Source organism: Nematolebias whitei, chromosome 17 (genome assembly GCF_014905685.2).
Source record: "Nematolebias whitei isolate Nwh7 chromosome 17, NemWhi1, whole genome shotgun sequence".
NCBI classification, from domain to species: Eukaryota; Metazoa; Chordata; class Actinopteri; order Cyprinodontiformes; family Rivulidae; genus Nematolebias; species Nematolebias whitei.
In genome coordinates, this window is record NC_056514.1 from 21,326,558 (window position 1) to 21,344,354 (window position 17,797).

General features: G+C 43.8%; 1 protein-coding gene across 2 annotated transcripts in view; it reads right to left on the bottom strand.

Moving 5' to 3' along the window:
- The window catches only part of bahcc1b (BAH domain and coiled-coil containing 1b), an 83,577-nt gene that overhangs the window by 22,567 nt on the left and 43,213 nt on the right, over positions 1-17,797 (bottom strand). For both annotated transcript variants that reach the window (XM_037691346.1, XM_037691347.1), the window contains exons 4-11: positions 12,312-12,422; positions 10,103-12,100; positions 9,584-9,695; positions 8,850-9,049; positions 7,248-7,388; positions 6,038-6,219; positions 5,416-5,800; positions 3,737-4,573 (exon numbers count right to left, since the gene is read on the bottom strand). In XM_037691346.1, the coding sequence (XP_037547274.1) occupies positions 3,737-4,573; positions 5,416-5,800; positions 6,038-6,219; positions 7,248-7,388; positions 8,850-9,049; positions 9,584-9,695; positions 10,103-12,100; positions 12,312-12,422 (3,966 nt within the window). The remainder of the gene's footprint in view (positions 1-3,736; positions 4,574-5,415; positions 5,801-6,037; positions 6,220-7,247; positions 7,389-8,849; positions 9,050-9,583; positions 9,696-10,102; positions 12,101-12,311; positions 12,423-17,797) is intronic.

Sequence of the window (17,797 nt, forward strand, 5' to 3'; positions counted from 1 at the left end):
GGCAAAGTGTTTATTGAGCTATTTATTTATTCTCCTGCATCTCCTCATTATGGACATGGACAGAATCCAATTTCCTCTTCGAGGAGAAGAGGAGCTAAGGAGAGGAAAGGAGGAGGAAAGGAGGAGGAGAGGCTCTACTGGATCACTCCCAGGCTGCGCACTGGAGCTGCAAGACCTACTCACTGACATCTGACATTATTAAACCCCTGTGTGAGGCGAGAGTGGGATGTGGAGACAGAGGAGGAAGAGGAGGGCAGGAAGGATGAGAGGCTTTGTCTGTGAGCCGGGAAAAAAATGAGTGTGTCTCTGTGTGCGTGTGTGTGTGTTTGTGACGGGGGAAACGAGTGTAGGGATGACAGGCAGGTTGCTCCTGGGAGGAAGGAGCTGAGGGGATGTGGCTTTGTCCTGTCCGGGCTCACAGAGGTCAATGTCATCTCATCTGTCAGCCTCTGAGCCAATGGCACGCTCCGATTACCTCTGACAGGATGACATCACCGCTGACATCACCACACCTAGTGTAGTATTCTGGAGGATGGCCGCAATCGATACACACCTTCCGCCCACAGCACACACACACACAACCACACACACACACACACACACACACACACACTTATAAACACCATCCTGTGTCTTAAAAAAATCCCGCTCTTAGACAACATTCAGAAAGTTTGAGATTAAAATATAAAAGAAATGCAAAAATTAGACATCGTCTCTGTCTGTCTGTAAGTTAAAATATTAATTTAATAAAACAGAAGGGAAGGTATGTTTTGATTCATTAAATTTTATTTTTGACACAGCTTAGATGGAGAGCTGTCTGGGTTTGGCTTTATCTCCCAAACACAGTCATAAGGACAATAAATAAACTAATAAACAACAACATCAACTGTAATAAGGCAGTGTGATAATGGTTTTGCCGGTGTGTGTAAACAACTTAAGCAGACACAACCTTAACTATAACTCTATCAGTTTTATAGATGTTAACCTAGAATTTGTTGTACCATATTTTCCTGCATATAAGTCACTTTTTTTGCATATATTTGTCAATCCTGTGACTTATATATGTTTTTTGTTCATATTCATAACGCAATTTTTGACTGATTCTTTAAATTTCTAAAAACTGCAACAGCGAGTCCTCCCGTGCACGCTCGCTTCACTCAGCTGGTGCAGGCGGAGGAACGCTGGAGCGCTATCGGCTCCGGCTGGGATGGATGGATGACTGGATGGTGCCGTGCCGCCCAGGGGAAATTAAGCTATTTTGACCATTAAATAAACGCATATAAACACGACGGGTCAGCGATGATGCATAATAAATGTGACTTATACGCCGAAACGACTTATATATGTTTTTTTCCTCTTCATAATGCTTTTTTTAACTGATGTGATTTATACTCTGGAAAATACAGTAGCTGAAAATCATCTCCAAATTATTCTCAGCGAGCTAACCGATTGAGCAAAACATGTTTAGATCTGTGCCAATACTATTAGAATCAACTCTATCTGTTAGCAAAATATCTCACGCGATTCTGGATACATTTTAATCAAATGTTTTGAACACAATCAATAGATGTATTTACAACTGATTAACTTTTAGAGTCCACCGAAACAAAGATGGCTACCACGGCCAACTGATGTTAGAAAAAACAAAAATCATTACACCTGAGAGAATTTTACAAAAATTGAGCCAAAATATGGTGTGGTAGTGGCTGAGCTTCATCCCTATTACAAACATTAAGCACAGCACATTGTGCAGCATCTCTGCCTAAAACTTTAGTATTAATTCCTGGAGAGTCCTGTTTGGTTGTTAGCAAAATATCTCATGAACCACTAAACAGAAATGAATGAAACTCTCTGAGTGCATGTATTGTCTATACATCAACAACTGAGTAACGTTTGTAGTAAACCCATACCTACATGGCCACCACAGCCAAACATTCACCAAAACAATAATGTTTATAATTCAGTGAATTTTACAGACATCGAGCTAAAAGTTGATGTGGTAGTAGCTGTGAGTCCGTCCAGATGTGTACTTAAAGTGCTAACAGATCGTGCAAGAATATGCTTGATATTGCACATAATATTATTTTCAACATTTTCACCTTAATCTTAGTTGAAATTTGGTCATGAAAGGCAGAGGCTGAATTTCTCCACGGACTGCTGGACTCTTATGTAAAACGAAATGTGTCGTGATTTAAAGTTTTGCACACCAGGACAGGAACTTATTGATTTCACACCTATTGCCCATGCTAAGCATGTGCACACTCACATGTAAACAAATGCACACGCATGCACAGACAGCGGCTGAGCGACTTATTATTTTTACACTTATTAATTCCATCAACAAAGCTTGCAAAGGCAGGATTTACACACAAGATTACATTGATGGTGTAGTAGGGGAAAAAAAAAAAAGAAGCGAGTGAGATTGAAAAAAACAACAAAGAAAGAAGGAGAAGGAGGAGGAGAAGGAGGCAGGGAGCAAGCATTCTGGTTGAGAGACACACACAGACTGTGATGGAGGAGAGCAGGGATTCATCTGGGATTACTTAACAGCTTAGCCACATACACCAGCGTGCACGGCACGCACGGGAGCATCCACACGCAGATGCTGGCATAAATAAAAACACTTTCTCTCTGAGGGACGGGAGGAAAATAGGAGCGCTTACAGGAGAAGTGTTTTAAAGGAAAGGGTCTAATTAGCAAAGCAAGACGCAGGAGCCTGGGGGACACGTTGGGCAAGAACTGAGTGTGTGTCCTGGTTTGTGTTGGAAGCTTAGCTTGTTTGTCCATCTCTGTGTTCCCTCAAAACACACTCGTGCACACACACACACACACACACACACACACACACACACACACACCCCGGAGGGAAAATACGCCCTGTGGGCCACAGCAGAGTTACGGCAAAGGAAGGAAGCGGGAGTTAGAGGGAACATTTCTGTCTGCTTGTGTGCGACACATCTGGATTTCACACGTCTCCCAGGCCCCCGTTTTTATTATTTTATTTTGTATGTGCGCACATTTGTTTAGACCAGAGGAAAAATATAAAAAACACTTTTTTTCTTTCCGTTTTCTTTATAAATCTACTTTTCTGGACATTTCTGGACAATGCAAAACAAACTCTTAAAAAGAAAGAACCCCATTCAGTTTTGTTTTTTTCTCTGAATAAACGCACATCTTATACATTTCATTGGCGGGCAATAATGTTTTTGCCCATGTTCGCATGTGTATGTGCTCATTTGTTTGTCCATCCATCCATCCATTATCTTTACCCGTTTATTCCATTTTGGGTCACGGGGGTCGCTGGTGCCCATGTCCAGCAATCACTGTGCGAGGGACGGGGTACACCCTGGACGGGTCTCCAGTCCATCACAGGGACACATAGAGACAAACGAGACAAACAACCATTCACTCTCTCACTCACACCTAGGGACAATTTAGAGTTACCAGTCAGCCTAACATGCATGTTTTTGGTCTGTGGGAGGAAACTGGAGCACCCGGAGAAAACCCACGCATGCACGGAGTGAACATGCAAACTCCACCCAGAAAGGCCCCTGGACCGGGGTTTGAACCAGGGACCTGCTCGCTGAGAGGCAGCAGCTCTACCAGTTGTGCCACCGTGCTGCCCCTCATTTGTTTGTCTGTTAGCAAAATATCTCATGCAGCATGAAAGGCCACAGAAGAGAAGAAAATATGCCATTTTCAAAATTCTAGTTTTAGAAGTATTTTAATTTTTTACCTTTATTGTCCTTTTCTGTACTCTTCCTGCTTCTTTGCTGGATCTCCAGTTCAGCAAGTTCCCCCAGTATTTCCATTCCATGGTGAGATGAAGGGTATAGTGTCTGATCAACAGGTACCGGGGGGTACAAGGCATCTCTGGTGGCACACAGAGCCGCTGCAATCAACAACTCCAGGCTCCACATGTAGGCCCCTTCGAGCTGAGCCACTGCACTCGCTGGAGGAAGTATTGGGTCACCAGACTGGGAAGGAGTGGGAGAAGGGCATAATAATTCCAAGTCTTCATCCGGACTTTTCCCATTCCTGTCCTCTTTCGCGTTAATATCCTCCACCACCTCCACACTCCCTCCCTCCTGCTCCACCTCCTCCTCTTTGGGCTCTACAGGCACAGAGATGATACATTCAGCTGGTTCAGGCTCCATGTCAATCTCCTCCATGTCCACTTTTCCATTCTCCCCATCAAGCCGCTCTTTGGATAGCTGGGGCTCCTCGAGACCCTCCTTCTGACCTGAGCAACTCAGAGAAAGATCCACAAGATCTGGGACTGGAGCCTGGAAAGGACATGGCAGCAATCCAGAAATTTGGCTCTCGGTCCCAGAATCAGAGCATCCTTTCGCTTCATCTCGGGACGTCACCACTTTGCAGTCTTCCTCCTCCTTCCTCATTTCCTCTTCCACAGTGAGAGGTTTGACATGGCATTGGTGGGAGAGAGACTTGGATTCGGGCCCTGCTGGCTCGTCTTCCGCCAAAGGATGCTCAGCCAGTCGGGCTTCAGGAGGAGACGGCCCGGCTTTGTAACCCAGGGCGACCGGAGAAAATGTATAAACAGGTGGCAAATCTGGAGGAAGGAGGAGAGAGCAAAGGTCAAACTTTGACACAAAACCAACATATGATGTGCATGTCGGTCAAAAAATCTGACAGGCAGCAAAGAAAACTATTTTTTGTGTTTTCAGTTCATTGGCATTCTGTTCAGGTGGACAGGATGAAACATGTTATCATGGTTCATATAATATATTAACATCAAGGTGTAGAAAACACAAAGTGGGTTTGTGTATATGAGTGTGTATTATGTATATCTATAATACTTATGTGTGTGTAGAAGTGTGAACATGTAGCTCTTTGTGGGATATTGATGACACCCTGCTGTTGTCCTGTGATTGCAGCAGCCCTGTCACCCCTGCTCTCTTATTATTGATGATATCCCTCCGCCCTCAGCCAGATGAGTGCATATCCTTCCGCCTGTGCCTTCCAAGGACCTCTGAAGGATAAGGAGGCTTTGTCTAAGAGATACCACTGACCCTCATCTTGTGACACACATATGTGCACTGACAGGTCACACACATACACAGAAGGAGAGGTGACCATATGCTTGTCTGACCTTAATGGCTGACCCACCTACTGTCCCTCTTTAGCTTGCACACAGGGGGAAAAAAGTATACGCTCAAGGACGCACAGAGTGAGGGATCAGCCCTGCTTCAAACAATTTCTACAAAATCAGAAGAATACCACGCTTCAAAGAGCTGGGCCACATTTCAGCAGCAGTGGCCTCCATCTCTCTGTCTCGTATTTTATCTCTCTATCTCTGCCATGTCTGCTGTCTTCACATTTTCTGCTATCAGCCAGTTCAACCTGCTGCTGCAGTTCTTTCAGTTCAGATGAGCCTGCGGTCTCCATACACACCTGGCTCTAAGGATTGTGGGTAGTCCTGCGGGGGCTGCCCTTCTCCCCTGTCGCTCCCCCTCTCCAGCCCTTTAGAGAGGTGTGAGGGAGCAGGGCTGAGGGCTGGGGAGCGCGGAGCTGCTGCAGCAGGGCTCGGAGCAGGGGTCAGAGGGTTGGGTGGGCGTGGGCGTGTGGAAGGGGAGTGGTAGCAGGGGGACTGACGACTGCTGGGACAGAGCCCGGGCGATGGTGTGGAGGTCTTGTGTGAAGGAGGAGGAGGGTAGGAGAAGGGTTTTGCTGTATGGGAGGAGACAGTGGATGAAGAAGAGGAAGAGGAGGGAGTTCTTGATGCTGGAGGTTCAGCAGGAGAGTCTTCTATTGTGATTGTGTGGTCCTCGTGTTTTCTCTTTGAAACAGAAAACGGAAGAGAATAGATGAGTTTTCTCATGAATTTAAAGCAAAATTCAACTTTTAGTTTGTAATTTTAACTCCTAAGACATGACAGTGCATCACGCTGATTGAATGCAAATTGATCAGGAGTGTAAAACATACATTTCTTTTATAAAAAGTTTTTAAAAATCATTAAATTTAGCAGTTTAGGATTGTTCAAAATGCTTCTGAGTGACGTTAGAAACAATCTTACATGTCCTAAGGGGATGCGCTGCATGTGCTCCATAGCTCGCTGTTGATGCTGATGCTGCAGGGCGTACAGCTCCTGTTGTTGTAGGTATGAGGTGCGCGAATAGACTGGGTGGTGCTGCAGGTGAGGAGGAGGGGCCCTGGCTCCATAAACAGGAGGCCACAAACCTGACTGCTCCAAAACATCTGGCGGAGGAATCAGAAAAGACAAAAAGAAATGAATGATTTAAACAAAATGGAAATGGAAGTTAAAAAAAAAAAACACTGATTCTAAGAAATTTGGTTCGACTTGCGTTTTTCAATATAAGCGTAACAAAATATCACAATTATTTTTGACCAAAAGAGACTGTTTGATTTCATTAAACATTTGAATCTAACTATGTGGGATCTTGTTGTAACTGTTGGTTTAACAATGAAAAGTTGAACGAGTACAATCAGTTGCATGAACTTTTTGTTCTAAAGAAGTGGGATTTTTCTGCAAGAAAGTGAACATTTTTGTCAGGTTGCCACCCAAAGCGCATATGTATTCATACAAACACTAATGTGTCCTCACATGCACACAGATACACACACACACCCTCCTTGGCGGCCTTGTCACTGGGAACCTTTGTTCTGTGAGATTAGCCTGAGTGGGCTAATGTTTCCCAGGGGAAGGGTTCAGTGGATGCACTTCCCCTCTCTGCAGGAACTCTCACAGAGCGAGTCAAGGGAGGCGGGAGATAATTAAATTTCACAGCCTGTTTGCAAAGCAGCGCTGACATCCACACACACTCACACATGCACACACACACATTCTGTTCTCTCTACAGCAATGGCAGAAAGTACAAAAAAAAAAATCTTGCAACATATATTGTTTCAGACGTATACCTTAAGGCGCACACAGCACAAAGTCAAGTCCAAACAAATCAGCGCTCTGCCACAAGGGAGATAAACCACCAGTTCAAATGGTCTGCATAATGCTGGGTACATGTAGAGGGGGCAATGGAATGGCTGCTCCCATTAACGAAGCTATAAAACACTGTCCCACTGACAGAGGGACTTAGTTGAGCATTATATTATGATTAGCCAATGATACTAAAACTCTGGGAGAGAAACGGCTGCAGCTTTCATGCTACAGACAGGATGAAAGCGGGAGTGAGGCGGTAAGTCTGAGTAATGAATATAGACTCTGCTGGGTGTATGTGTGCTTCTTTTGCTGTGGAAATGTTCCATACCAAGATGATGATGAGGTCCAGGTTCTGTAGGAAGAACCACAAGTGGGGAGTTTGGGTCTTGGGTAAGTGATCCCAAGACAGGCTGCAAAGGACTAGCAAGACCAGGTGGGAAACCTGGGTTCATTCCCACATGGCTCAAACCTGTAATACAGATGCACATACACACAAACCGTGAAATATTTATTTAAACAAGATCTCTGGTAATAATTCTCATCATACTGTAGTTTTTAAAAGTGTATTTATCTGAATGATCTCCGGCTGGCTCACCAAAACCTTGAGGGTGTATTGACTTTATGATCAAACAAAAGACTCTAGGATGGACAGTGTATGAATTTTTAAATTTATTTCACAAATAACATATTTTCCGCTGTACACATCGCACCGCCCTATAAGACGCATCAGTCCTTATATGTCTAATAAAGTGGAAAAATCCATAAATATGTTGCTTCGCCGTATACATCACATCTATTATGCGCTACTGCTGATGTGTTGTGTTTGTTACACGTCACCGCTGACAACCTGGAAACGTGGGCCAACCACGGAAATGTGGGCCGGTGTTGTACCAAAAATCGATTGGCTGCCAAATAGTGGCCGCGGGAGCATACACGAGAGGACTTTAACAAGAATTTAACAAGATCAACACTTAAAAACAATTATTTGTTTGCTCGACTTTATAGTAAAGGTGTGTCTCAGTTGAACTTTTACTTAATAAATGTACTTCAATGGTCAAATTAGCTACATTTGCCAGGGCGGTGCAGCGAAATGAAGCTGAATTGACATTGGCATGCCATACCACTCGAGCGCCATCTAGTGCCATCTTCTCGAGGCTGAAAATGGTAGGGTTCAATATTTTCAGTCAGAAAGAATGAAAACGGTCATATCTCAGCCCAAAATTGGTTTATAAATGTGGGAAAATATCCATAAGTACCCAACAATTTTCAGTCAGGTCATCTGGACAGTTTATTTTTTATTTTTCGTGCTGAAACATTTCACCTTCCATCCAGAAGGCTTCATCAGTCAAGGAAACACACAACACAAAACTGATTCTTCCCCCAACAGTTTACTCCAAAGTGGAACAAACCAGTTAGGTTGGTGCTAAGATGGTCTCTTTGGCATGCCCCCTCCTCTGGTGCTGGCCCTCTTCCTCGTCGACAGTCATGTCAAACTGGTTCAAAACCAACAAAGTCCATGTTCAATAATCCAGGTATACAATCCAACAATTTTCAGTTTAGTCTTGACCTGACTGAAAATTGTTGGATTGTATACCTGGATTTTTGAGCATGGACTTTGTTTTGATCCATAAATACGTTGCTTTGACGTATAAGTTGCAGGGCAAATTATGCAAAAAAACATGACTTGTAGGGTGAAAAATACAGTAATTGTTTTACATATTTTGGAATCTAGATATCCTTTTCTGCCAGTAGCAGCAGCAACACTTCAGACCACCAAAGTTTCTCTGGGTCAGTTGATAAAACATTAATCATTGATCACACTAAGTAAGACTTCAATATCATTTGTAATTTTAGGCTTCTACAACATGAGTTAAAGAGAAAACCAAAGGAAATTTGCTTTGTTTGAAACTGGAACATGAAATTTACTCACTGTATGAATGCCCCATCCAGAGGGAGGGACTTCCTGTTCTCTGCATCCAGTGGTGGTGGTGGGCTGGGTGAGCATGTGCAACAGGGTCTGCCCCCAACTGGCTTGTTCCACCAGCAACCAGGAGGTGAGAGGTCAGGTCACCATGGCAGCTACTGGAAGGGTGGATCCTGGCAAACTCCACACAATCCTTGTTTTCCCTGCTGTGGCATCGGGAGAGGAGAACTTTATCATTACTTTGATTATCCCTCTTATTTTCATCATCCTCATCACCATTATTACGATCATTATCTTCATCCATGTCATCTTCATTACCTCTACTACCATTATAATCATCAAGTAAAGGAAATGTGACGGCAACAGGAAGAGCCATCATCTTGTGCCTGGTCTATGACTTCTCATTATATGTTTTCTTCCCTTAATATGACTACATAATAAGAGCCTGATACTTCAGAGACATCCGTATTAGTCCTTGTAACATTAATGCACCACATCTCATCTTCAAGAGAAAGAGAAGGGAAGTAGGAGAGTGAGGAGGTACAGAAAAACCACATCAAAGGGTGAGAGGAGTAAATAGAGTGAGGGGTTGAGAGGAACGAGAAGCAGAACTTCGGTCTGGGAGAAAGACGCAAGGTGAATAAAAGAAGTGTAGTTTATCAAACAAGAAAAAAGAAGATAGAGGCTATTGTGTGCATGCTTGTGTGTGTGTGCACATTGGCTGGTGTTTATGGCTTTACCTGATGACTAGTTCCCTGTCTCTGTCGAGATGATGAAGGCTGATCTGGTCTTCTGTCATCCTCTTCCTCTCCTCCAGTTCACGACCAAGAGGATACACAGGACGTGACACCCCTAAATCACAAACACACCATTCTAACATCTAAAACTTGTGCTACCTGCAATCAGGATCTCATAATGTGATGGCCAAAGTGTGCATAGCATTTTGTTTTTCTTCCATAACTTCCAACCTTTAGTGTGTCTCCTTGATTTATATGAAAAAAATGGTTATTTTTATTTTTCGAAGGCCTTTTACAAACATTTCAAACGCAGAATTGCTGTCTGTTTTTTTTTAGGTCTCGTTTTATTCCTCTAAAATACAAAAATGTAAGTTTTTGTTTGAATTGCAAGTTAATTTAGTCAGTTCTAGCAATTGCCTAAAGCTCTGCAAATTTTTATTCTGGTCAACGACAAAAGTGTTTAATGATTGACAGCAAAGGCCAAGACTTGCAACACAATTCAAATCATATAAGATGTCTGACCTTTCATGCTGGGCAGCACCCTGCTCTGTCTGTTGTTTCCAGGAGTGCTGTCTGGGGAACGATGGGGGGGCCTGGCCACAGCGACAGCAATACCCACTGGAGGCTGCCGGACCTCCCCCTCTCCTGCTTCTCCCACTTCCTTTGTGCCTCTGTCAGTTTTTTCTCCCTCGTTAGTGGGGCCCCGGCGAGATGGGAGAGACTGTTTTGGGGGTTCTTGATGGGAGATGTTGCTTTTAGCTCCTCCTCTGTCGGCCTTTTCTGATCTCTCCCCGCCCTTGTTGAGGCAGCCAAGGCCGCCAAAAGGGCTTCTCTGTGGCAACAGCAAGGGCTGCTGGGAGCTGTAGTTCATAAGATTCTTTATGGCACTGCCCTCACCATCATTGGCGTGTGGTGAGGAGTGGGAAAGTGGTGGAGGCTGCTGAGAATGGCTCCCTTTACTAACCAACGCATGATGGGATCTTTTCGTTTGGTCTTCCTGTTGACCACCTCGAGTCCCCCATGAAGATGGTGTCCGACTTCCATCTCTGTCCCTGTCTTCGCTAATTGTTGTCTGGCTACTGTGCTGTTGGTGCCGTATTCTTGCAACCTTTTGTCCTTCCTTCTGCACTGAGGGCCCCAGTCCCACCTTTCCATTTGAACTTGAAAGAGAACAGTCTCTAAAGGAGCAAGTGCTGGAATTGGGACCATTGTTGGTTGCACCCTGTTCAGAACTAGAGTGTTCTTTATGGCTATCTGGTGGAAGTGAGGGGCGGTAAATCTCATTTGATATTTCACCATCTCTGAACGATGAAGACATGTCCATGCTGCAGGACCGCAGTTCAGGTTGAGAGCTCACATTGGAGCCAGACTTTTGGAAGTGATGCGTTTGCTGGCTCCAGTCAGGAGGTTTTTCAGCTTTGCCATATCCCATCTGCTGTTGCTGTGACTGGGATTTGTCTTTCTTCTGGCAGCTGCTAAGGCAGCTGTGGTGATGATGGGAAGTTTCAAAAGATCTTTCTACACTTTTGTTTTCTGCTTTTCTCTCACCTCCTCCTGTCCCACAACAATCAGGAGTGGCCAAGTCACCTTGCAGTCCAACCGAGGGCACATAAGTTGGGCCAGTGACTTTTGCCTCCATACTGGACCCTCCAGGACTGAATGCTGGATCTTTAGAGGGTGTAAGTGTTAGTGGAGGAGGAGGGTGACAGTAAAACTCAGGATGTGGATGGTGACTTGGAGGGTGTAGCCACCCACCTGTCACTGGTGAGCCCATGTGCAAAGAGTGAGGAGGTGGTGGTGCGGGAGGTGGAGGCATGGAGTAAGAAGCCACAGAGTGAGGTGTCGGAGGTGCCAGGAACGCTGTTGCTGAAACGGCCCCTCGTCGCATACATTCAGATGAGGAAGTTGAGGACTCTCTGATTCTCATTTCTCCATTAATGGGTCCATCTTTTGAGCCTTGCCTGTCAACTCCACCTCCAGATGTGAGTCGACTCACCCCACCACCATTGCAACTGCTTAGTGTTCCTCCTTTTCCTCCACACACAGACTCTGACCCCATTGCACTGGACAATTTACAGGCACTCATAAGTTTTGTTCCCTGACTGCCCGAGTCACTGTCTTTGTAGTCTTTATGTCGCTCCAGAGAGTGTCTGTGGTCTTCCTCCCTGCCCTGGAGTGCAAGGTGAGAAAGAAGGGCATGGTGAGGGTGGGGGTAAGATTGGTGCTGGAGGCTAGATGGAGTGGTGGCAGCATTCGTCTGATGAGGGTGGTGATGATGAAACTGTTGTTTGTCTTTGCTGTCTTGGTGCCGCTCTTTGCTGCTTGATCGCTCCTTGTCTTTTGACACAACCGTTTTTTCGCCCAAATCCTTGGTGCTCTTCCCACCTCCTCCCCCGCTGTCGGTCTCCCGGCTGCAATGGCCAAGTGGGTGGCCCGGGGCGGTCCTGGACAGCGGGGGAAGGTTGTGATTTGTGGAAAGTAGAGGGGACTGGGGAGGAAGGCCTCTCAGGTAGAAGTGATCTAAGAGGAAATGAGTAAAGGAAGCACAAAAGTGAGCACTAGTAGAGATCAGATGCACGCTTTATCAATAAATAAATAAATCCCAATTGACTACCAAGACAAACGCCACTTGACTATATAACTGGGATGATGCTGAATAAGCAGTTCACAAATTTTCTGTTCAAAGAAAAAAAAAAAAGTCTTTCCCCCAGAAGCTCACAAATACACCTACCTTTTTGAGATTCATAGAAGCGGTGCTGTCCATAGAGACTGTTGCTATGGTGATCCAGGGGACTCATGGGGAGAAATGGAGAAGCAAGACTTCCTGAATAGCCAGGGTACCCTGTTGGTAGGAGGGCAAGTGAGAATGAATTGATGTTTCTTTTGAGCATTGACATTCAGCTGCACTCTAAACAAACAGTGTCTCACTACAATCTTTCATGAGTCATTTTTGGAAAAAACTACAACCAGTTAGTGCTACTTTCAACATAAATGTACTTTTGCAAAAACATGCCAGATAAGTTGACATTATTTACAGTGGACAAAGTGGTGACAAAAACCACAGCTGGTGAATACTGCCAAGTGTTTTCAGTGGTTGACTGAAGGGAATTTCTCTTCTAAAAAATACCCCCCACCCGAAACCAAATAGACAAATAGTTTGAAGCATTGGTCCCACCCCCGCCCTAAAGCACATACACACTGAGTCCTCCCAGGAGGTCACCAGGAGGTAAATGGTCGTTTCACTCTGTTCTTCGTCTTCAAGGACGTTGAACTGAAATGTGGGATAGAAGGAGGTCTTGTGTTGATTTGATGAGCGTGCATACCCATGAACTCACATGCCACAAAGGCACACATTACAAAGCCAAAAAGAAAATTGGACCGTGTGTGAAAGTACAAGTGTCTGTTCTGCAGGAGTTGGTTTCATGCCCCACAGAGTGTCCTTGCAGGCCTGTTAATTGGCAGCCGTTAAAAGTTTAACAGTGGTGGCCAAAGTAAACAGCACTCCATAAAAACTCATCCTACGCATTCCACAGTCACACAACAAAACCACCAACACCCCTCACTACTTACAGCATGTGTGTGTGTATGTGTGTGTGTGTGTAAGACAGTGAGAGAGAGAGAGCGAGAGAGAGAGAGAGAGAGAGAGATTACTCTGAATGGTTAATAACCATTGAATCTAAATGGTGACAATTAGCCAAAAGGCTCTATCAGCCATTTCAGGCCAGTCCCCCGGGTAATGATGAGTGATAAAACCTAGGAGGGAGGAGAGATGAGGATGGAGAGAACTATGATGATGTGGAGAGAGGAGCAAAAAGCAAGGAAAGGATAGGGGGTTAAGACAGAGACAGAGCTATTCACGATTTCCTAGTCAAGTTTGTGAACGACTGGACTAGGTTTTCGTCATCTTTCCTGTCCACTAAAGTCCACCAGCCTGCTTCTTCTTGTCTTCTGGATAGACAGTTAACCAATGAGCTCATCATCATCACTTATGATTGTAGTTAACACTGTTGCCCCCTGTGTGGAAAGCTGTAGTGCAGCTGGGCTATGAAGAAAAGCCATCAAAGTTCATGCTCAATAATCCAGGTAAAGAAATCCAACAATGTTCAGTCAGGTCATCTGAACAGTTCTTTTTTTGTTGTTGTTGAGAGACATTTTGCCCTCCATCCAAAGGGCTTCATCAGTCTGAGAAGTCACAAACAAACTGTTTCTTCACCAAGCAGTACACTCCTACAGTGGACCAACCAGTTTGCTGGTGATAAAATGGTGGTTACTGGGGAGGGGGGGGGGGGGGTGTCCTCTCCCTTGTTGACTCTTCCCAGGCAACCACAGCCAAACTGGTTCAAGTCATCAAAGTTCATGCTTAATGATCCAGATAAAGAAATTCATCTTATCACCAGCAAACTGGATGGTCCACTGTGGGAGTGTACTGCTTGGTGGGGAAAAAGTTTGTGTGACTTCTCAGATTGATGAAGCCCTTCAGATGGAGGGCGAAACGTCTCTCAACAAAATAAAAAAGGAACTGTCCAGATGACCTCCTTGTTTGTCTCTATGTGTCCCTGTGATGGACTGGAGACCTGTCCAGGGTGTACCCTACCTCTCGCACAGTGATTGCTGGATATGGGCACCTGTGACCTCTACGACTCAGAAAGAAAACGGGTAAAGATGATGGATGGATGGATTTTAACAGAAGCTGGGGAGCTCTCTTTGACAGAAAGCATGTTCAAATTTAAGAAGCACACCAGTAATAAATTATAATTGTTAAAAACAAGTGGTGCATGTGAAAATAGGCCATGAATAATAGAAATTGGCTGTCTGGTCTTCTGGTCGCAAACACTTAGAATTCCATAAGTCTGCAATAAATATTCCACCTATTGTCTGTGAACTCTGAGTCACAAACTAGTTTCTAACAGTCACCGCCCAGTACGAGGCCAACTTTAGGTGGTTTGGTTGAATGAGGGCTGTCTCCATAAAAAGCCCCCAATCTGGTGCCACCGTGAGAGGAGAGGAAATGTGTGTATCTACGTGTGCATGTAGGGGAGAATGGAAGATGAAGGAAGAAGTGAAAGGGAAGTGGAAAGCTTTGAGATGGTTGAGATGAGAGGAGAAAGGGAGTTAGGAGAGGAGGAAAAAAATGTGCAGAAGACATAAAACAAGGACAAGTGTAGAAGAACTGGTAGGTGAATAGGTGGAGAGAAGGGGAGAAAGACTGAAGAGGTTTTGTGTGTGTGTGTGAGGTAACGTGCGAGAATATCTTACAAAATGTGTGTGTGCACCGGCCAGGTTTCTTCTGTCTGTGCTGGCTACGCTCCACTCTCTGGACCGTGGCCAGCTGGCAGACTGCCTACTGGAGCTCCCTGGCTTGGATTCTTAAAAACAATCATTTGTAATGTGTGTGTGTGTGTGTGTGTGCACGTGTGTGTGTTACAACATCAAAGCTGAGCCTCACAGACGTAAAATCCGTCTGATAGGCACACACACAAACACACACACTCCTCTCCACCCATACATTCTCGCTTTCTTTTCAATCCAGCGCTCTCGCTTGTCTTCTGTATGACTCTCTTTTTTTTTTTTTTAAACCTGAGTTAAAATGGTCACTCCAGGCCACACTGGTGCTTTTTAATCACCCGCCGCCATATGCAAAGTCAGAGCAACAATGTTTTTGCTCTTGTGTGTCTATTACTGTTAGAAAAGCAGCTCATGAAACAAAGAATGAATTTCCATGAATGTTTTAAAAACTAATCACCGGGTTGACTTCTACAGCTGGTTAACATCTGGAGATGACCACCACAGCAAAGCTATCTCATCAAGCACAAGATAGCTGGTAAGTTTTACAAATACTGAGCTTAAAGTTAATGTGGCAGTACATGACAGATCTCTAACTTATACCCTGATCACACAAAGGCTGTGTTTGAAACTTTGCCATCAACTATTCAAATCCGCTCCATTTGTCAGCAAAATACCTCAAGAAGCAGAGGATAAGTTTTAAAACGTATTTCAGAAATGAATCATCAGGATGACATCTGATTAACTTTTGAACTCAATCCAATACAAGATGGCTGCCACAGCCACCTGATCTTAGAAAACAAACACATATGTCAGTCAGTTTTGTAAATACTGAACTAAAATTTGGCATGGTAGTAGATGAGCATCATCCACAACACATTCTGCACGGCTCTTTGCACAATGTTCTTGTTTAAAACCGTGACATTACCGTTTGGATTCACCTTTATTTATTTATTTTGAGCAAAAATGTGTAAAAGAAGAAACTACCAGACAGATTTCAATGAAACTTTCTTAATGTAAATATCAGACAGCAGAATACCGTATTTTCCGCCGTACATGTCGCACAGCCCTATAAGTCACATCAGTCCAAATGTCTAAAAATATGTTGCTTTGCCATATAGGTCGCATATATTATGCGTCACCGCTGACGCGTCGAGTTTGTTACACGTCACTGCTGATCACCCGGAAATGTGGCTGCCAAATTGCAGCCAAAAGGTGCGTGAACGGGAGGACTTTAACAAGAATTTAACAAGATTAACACTTAAAAACAATTATTGTTTGCTCAACATTATAGTAAAGGTGTGTCTTAGTTGAACTTTTACTTAATAAATGGATTTCAATGGTCAAATCAGCTGTATTTCTCTGGGGCGGCACAGCGAAATGAAGCTGATTTGACGGTTGCTCCAAGCGAGCTGGACGAAGTTGGTGGGCTATGGCAAGCAAATTGTGTCATTAATAGCCACTTTTACTTATTTTGTGACACAACTGCATGTCACACTACTCGAGTGCCATCTAGCGGCTGAAAATGGTAGTGTTCAATATTTTCAGTCAGAATGAATGAAAACAGTCATATTTCAGCTCAAAATTGGTTTATAAATACAGGGGAAAATCCATAAATAAGTCACTTCGATGTATAAGTCGCAGGGCATGCAAAGTGTGCAAAAAACTGTGACTTATAAGACAAACAATACGGTTCCTTCCGGAGAAAAACTAATCAAAGATGGCAATGCATTCTTCATCTTTTAGTTTTCAGCTGCTGCAGAAGAGACAAAGTTCTGCAGACTGACATCTGGGGGAAGCGGAGGAGTTGCCGTGCGTTCAGTTTATTTGCCCAAATCAAATTTTAACCTCATCAGCAGAATGTAATCAAATATAAACTTAAAGGAGGGGGAAATATAAAGCAGATTTGTTTCACCTCCTTTGGCTTGTACTTTTTTTTACACCTTGGGTTCAAAGTTTTACAAAATCAAGTTACAGTCACGTAAAACCAGAAACACGTGAACTATTATTGAAACAAGAGGTTCATAGTGCCACTGGCATCAAACACACCAACAGAACACCCCGCCTCCCCCACACACACACACCTTTTTTTTTCTCTTCCAAATAAACGATTTGACTTGTCACAACAAGAAAGCAACGGTGTGATAAACATCATAACCACTAGATCGGTTTCATTTATAAGTATGTGTCCCAAAATGCTGAAACTGACTCACGGGAATGGAACGCCTTAATTATTTTTGACTGTATCTATTTAATTAACTGACTTCTGGGCAAAATATCTTGTGAACTACTGAAGGAGTTTTAGTGAAACTTTTAGAAAACAACCACCTATTGTTAATTTACAAATGTTTACATTTTGGAATTAACCAAATTTAAAATGAACACACAACCAGCTGTTTCAAGAAAATACTGAAGCTGCTCTAGTTCTGTTGGTTTTGCAGATAAAGAGCTTTTAGTGCAACTGAGAATCATTCCCACTTGGGAGTGCTACTCACTGTACATGATCTTTGCTTAAAACCTTAAACGCTAAAGCTAACCCTATTTGTTTTTAAGCAAATAAATAAATAATTTTAAAAAATCTCAAGAAACACTATACAAATTTTTAATTAAACTTTCATAAATATATAATTGGAGGTACAGTAGTCCCTCGCTACTTCATGGTTTGTTTTTCACTGACTCACTCTATCGAGGTCTCTCAAAATAAGATTGGACACGACACGACAGGCTGATTGATGGATGAGCCACATGATCAGCATGGAATTTTTATTTAAAATAACTTATTTTAAATTTTTTAGCCCCTGCAGCACCTGCACGCTGCAGAAGCTTCCTCCTGCGGAGAAGTGGGCGTGGCCAAGAGCGCTGGCAGGTGGCAGAGAGCTGAGATCATGACATGCTGTGTTCCTTTAGAGCGTTAAGAAACGTTGTTTAGAATAT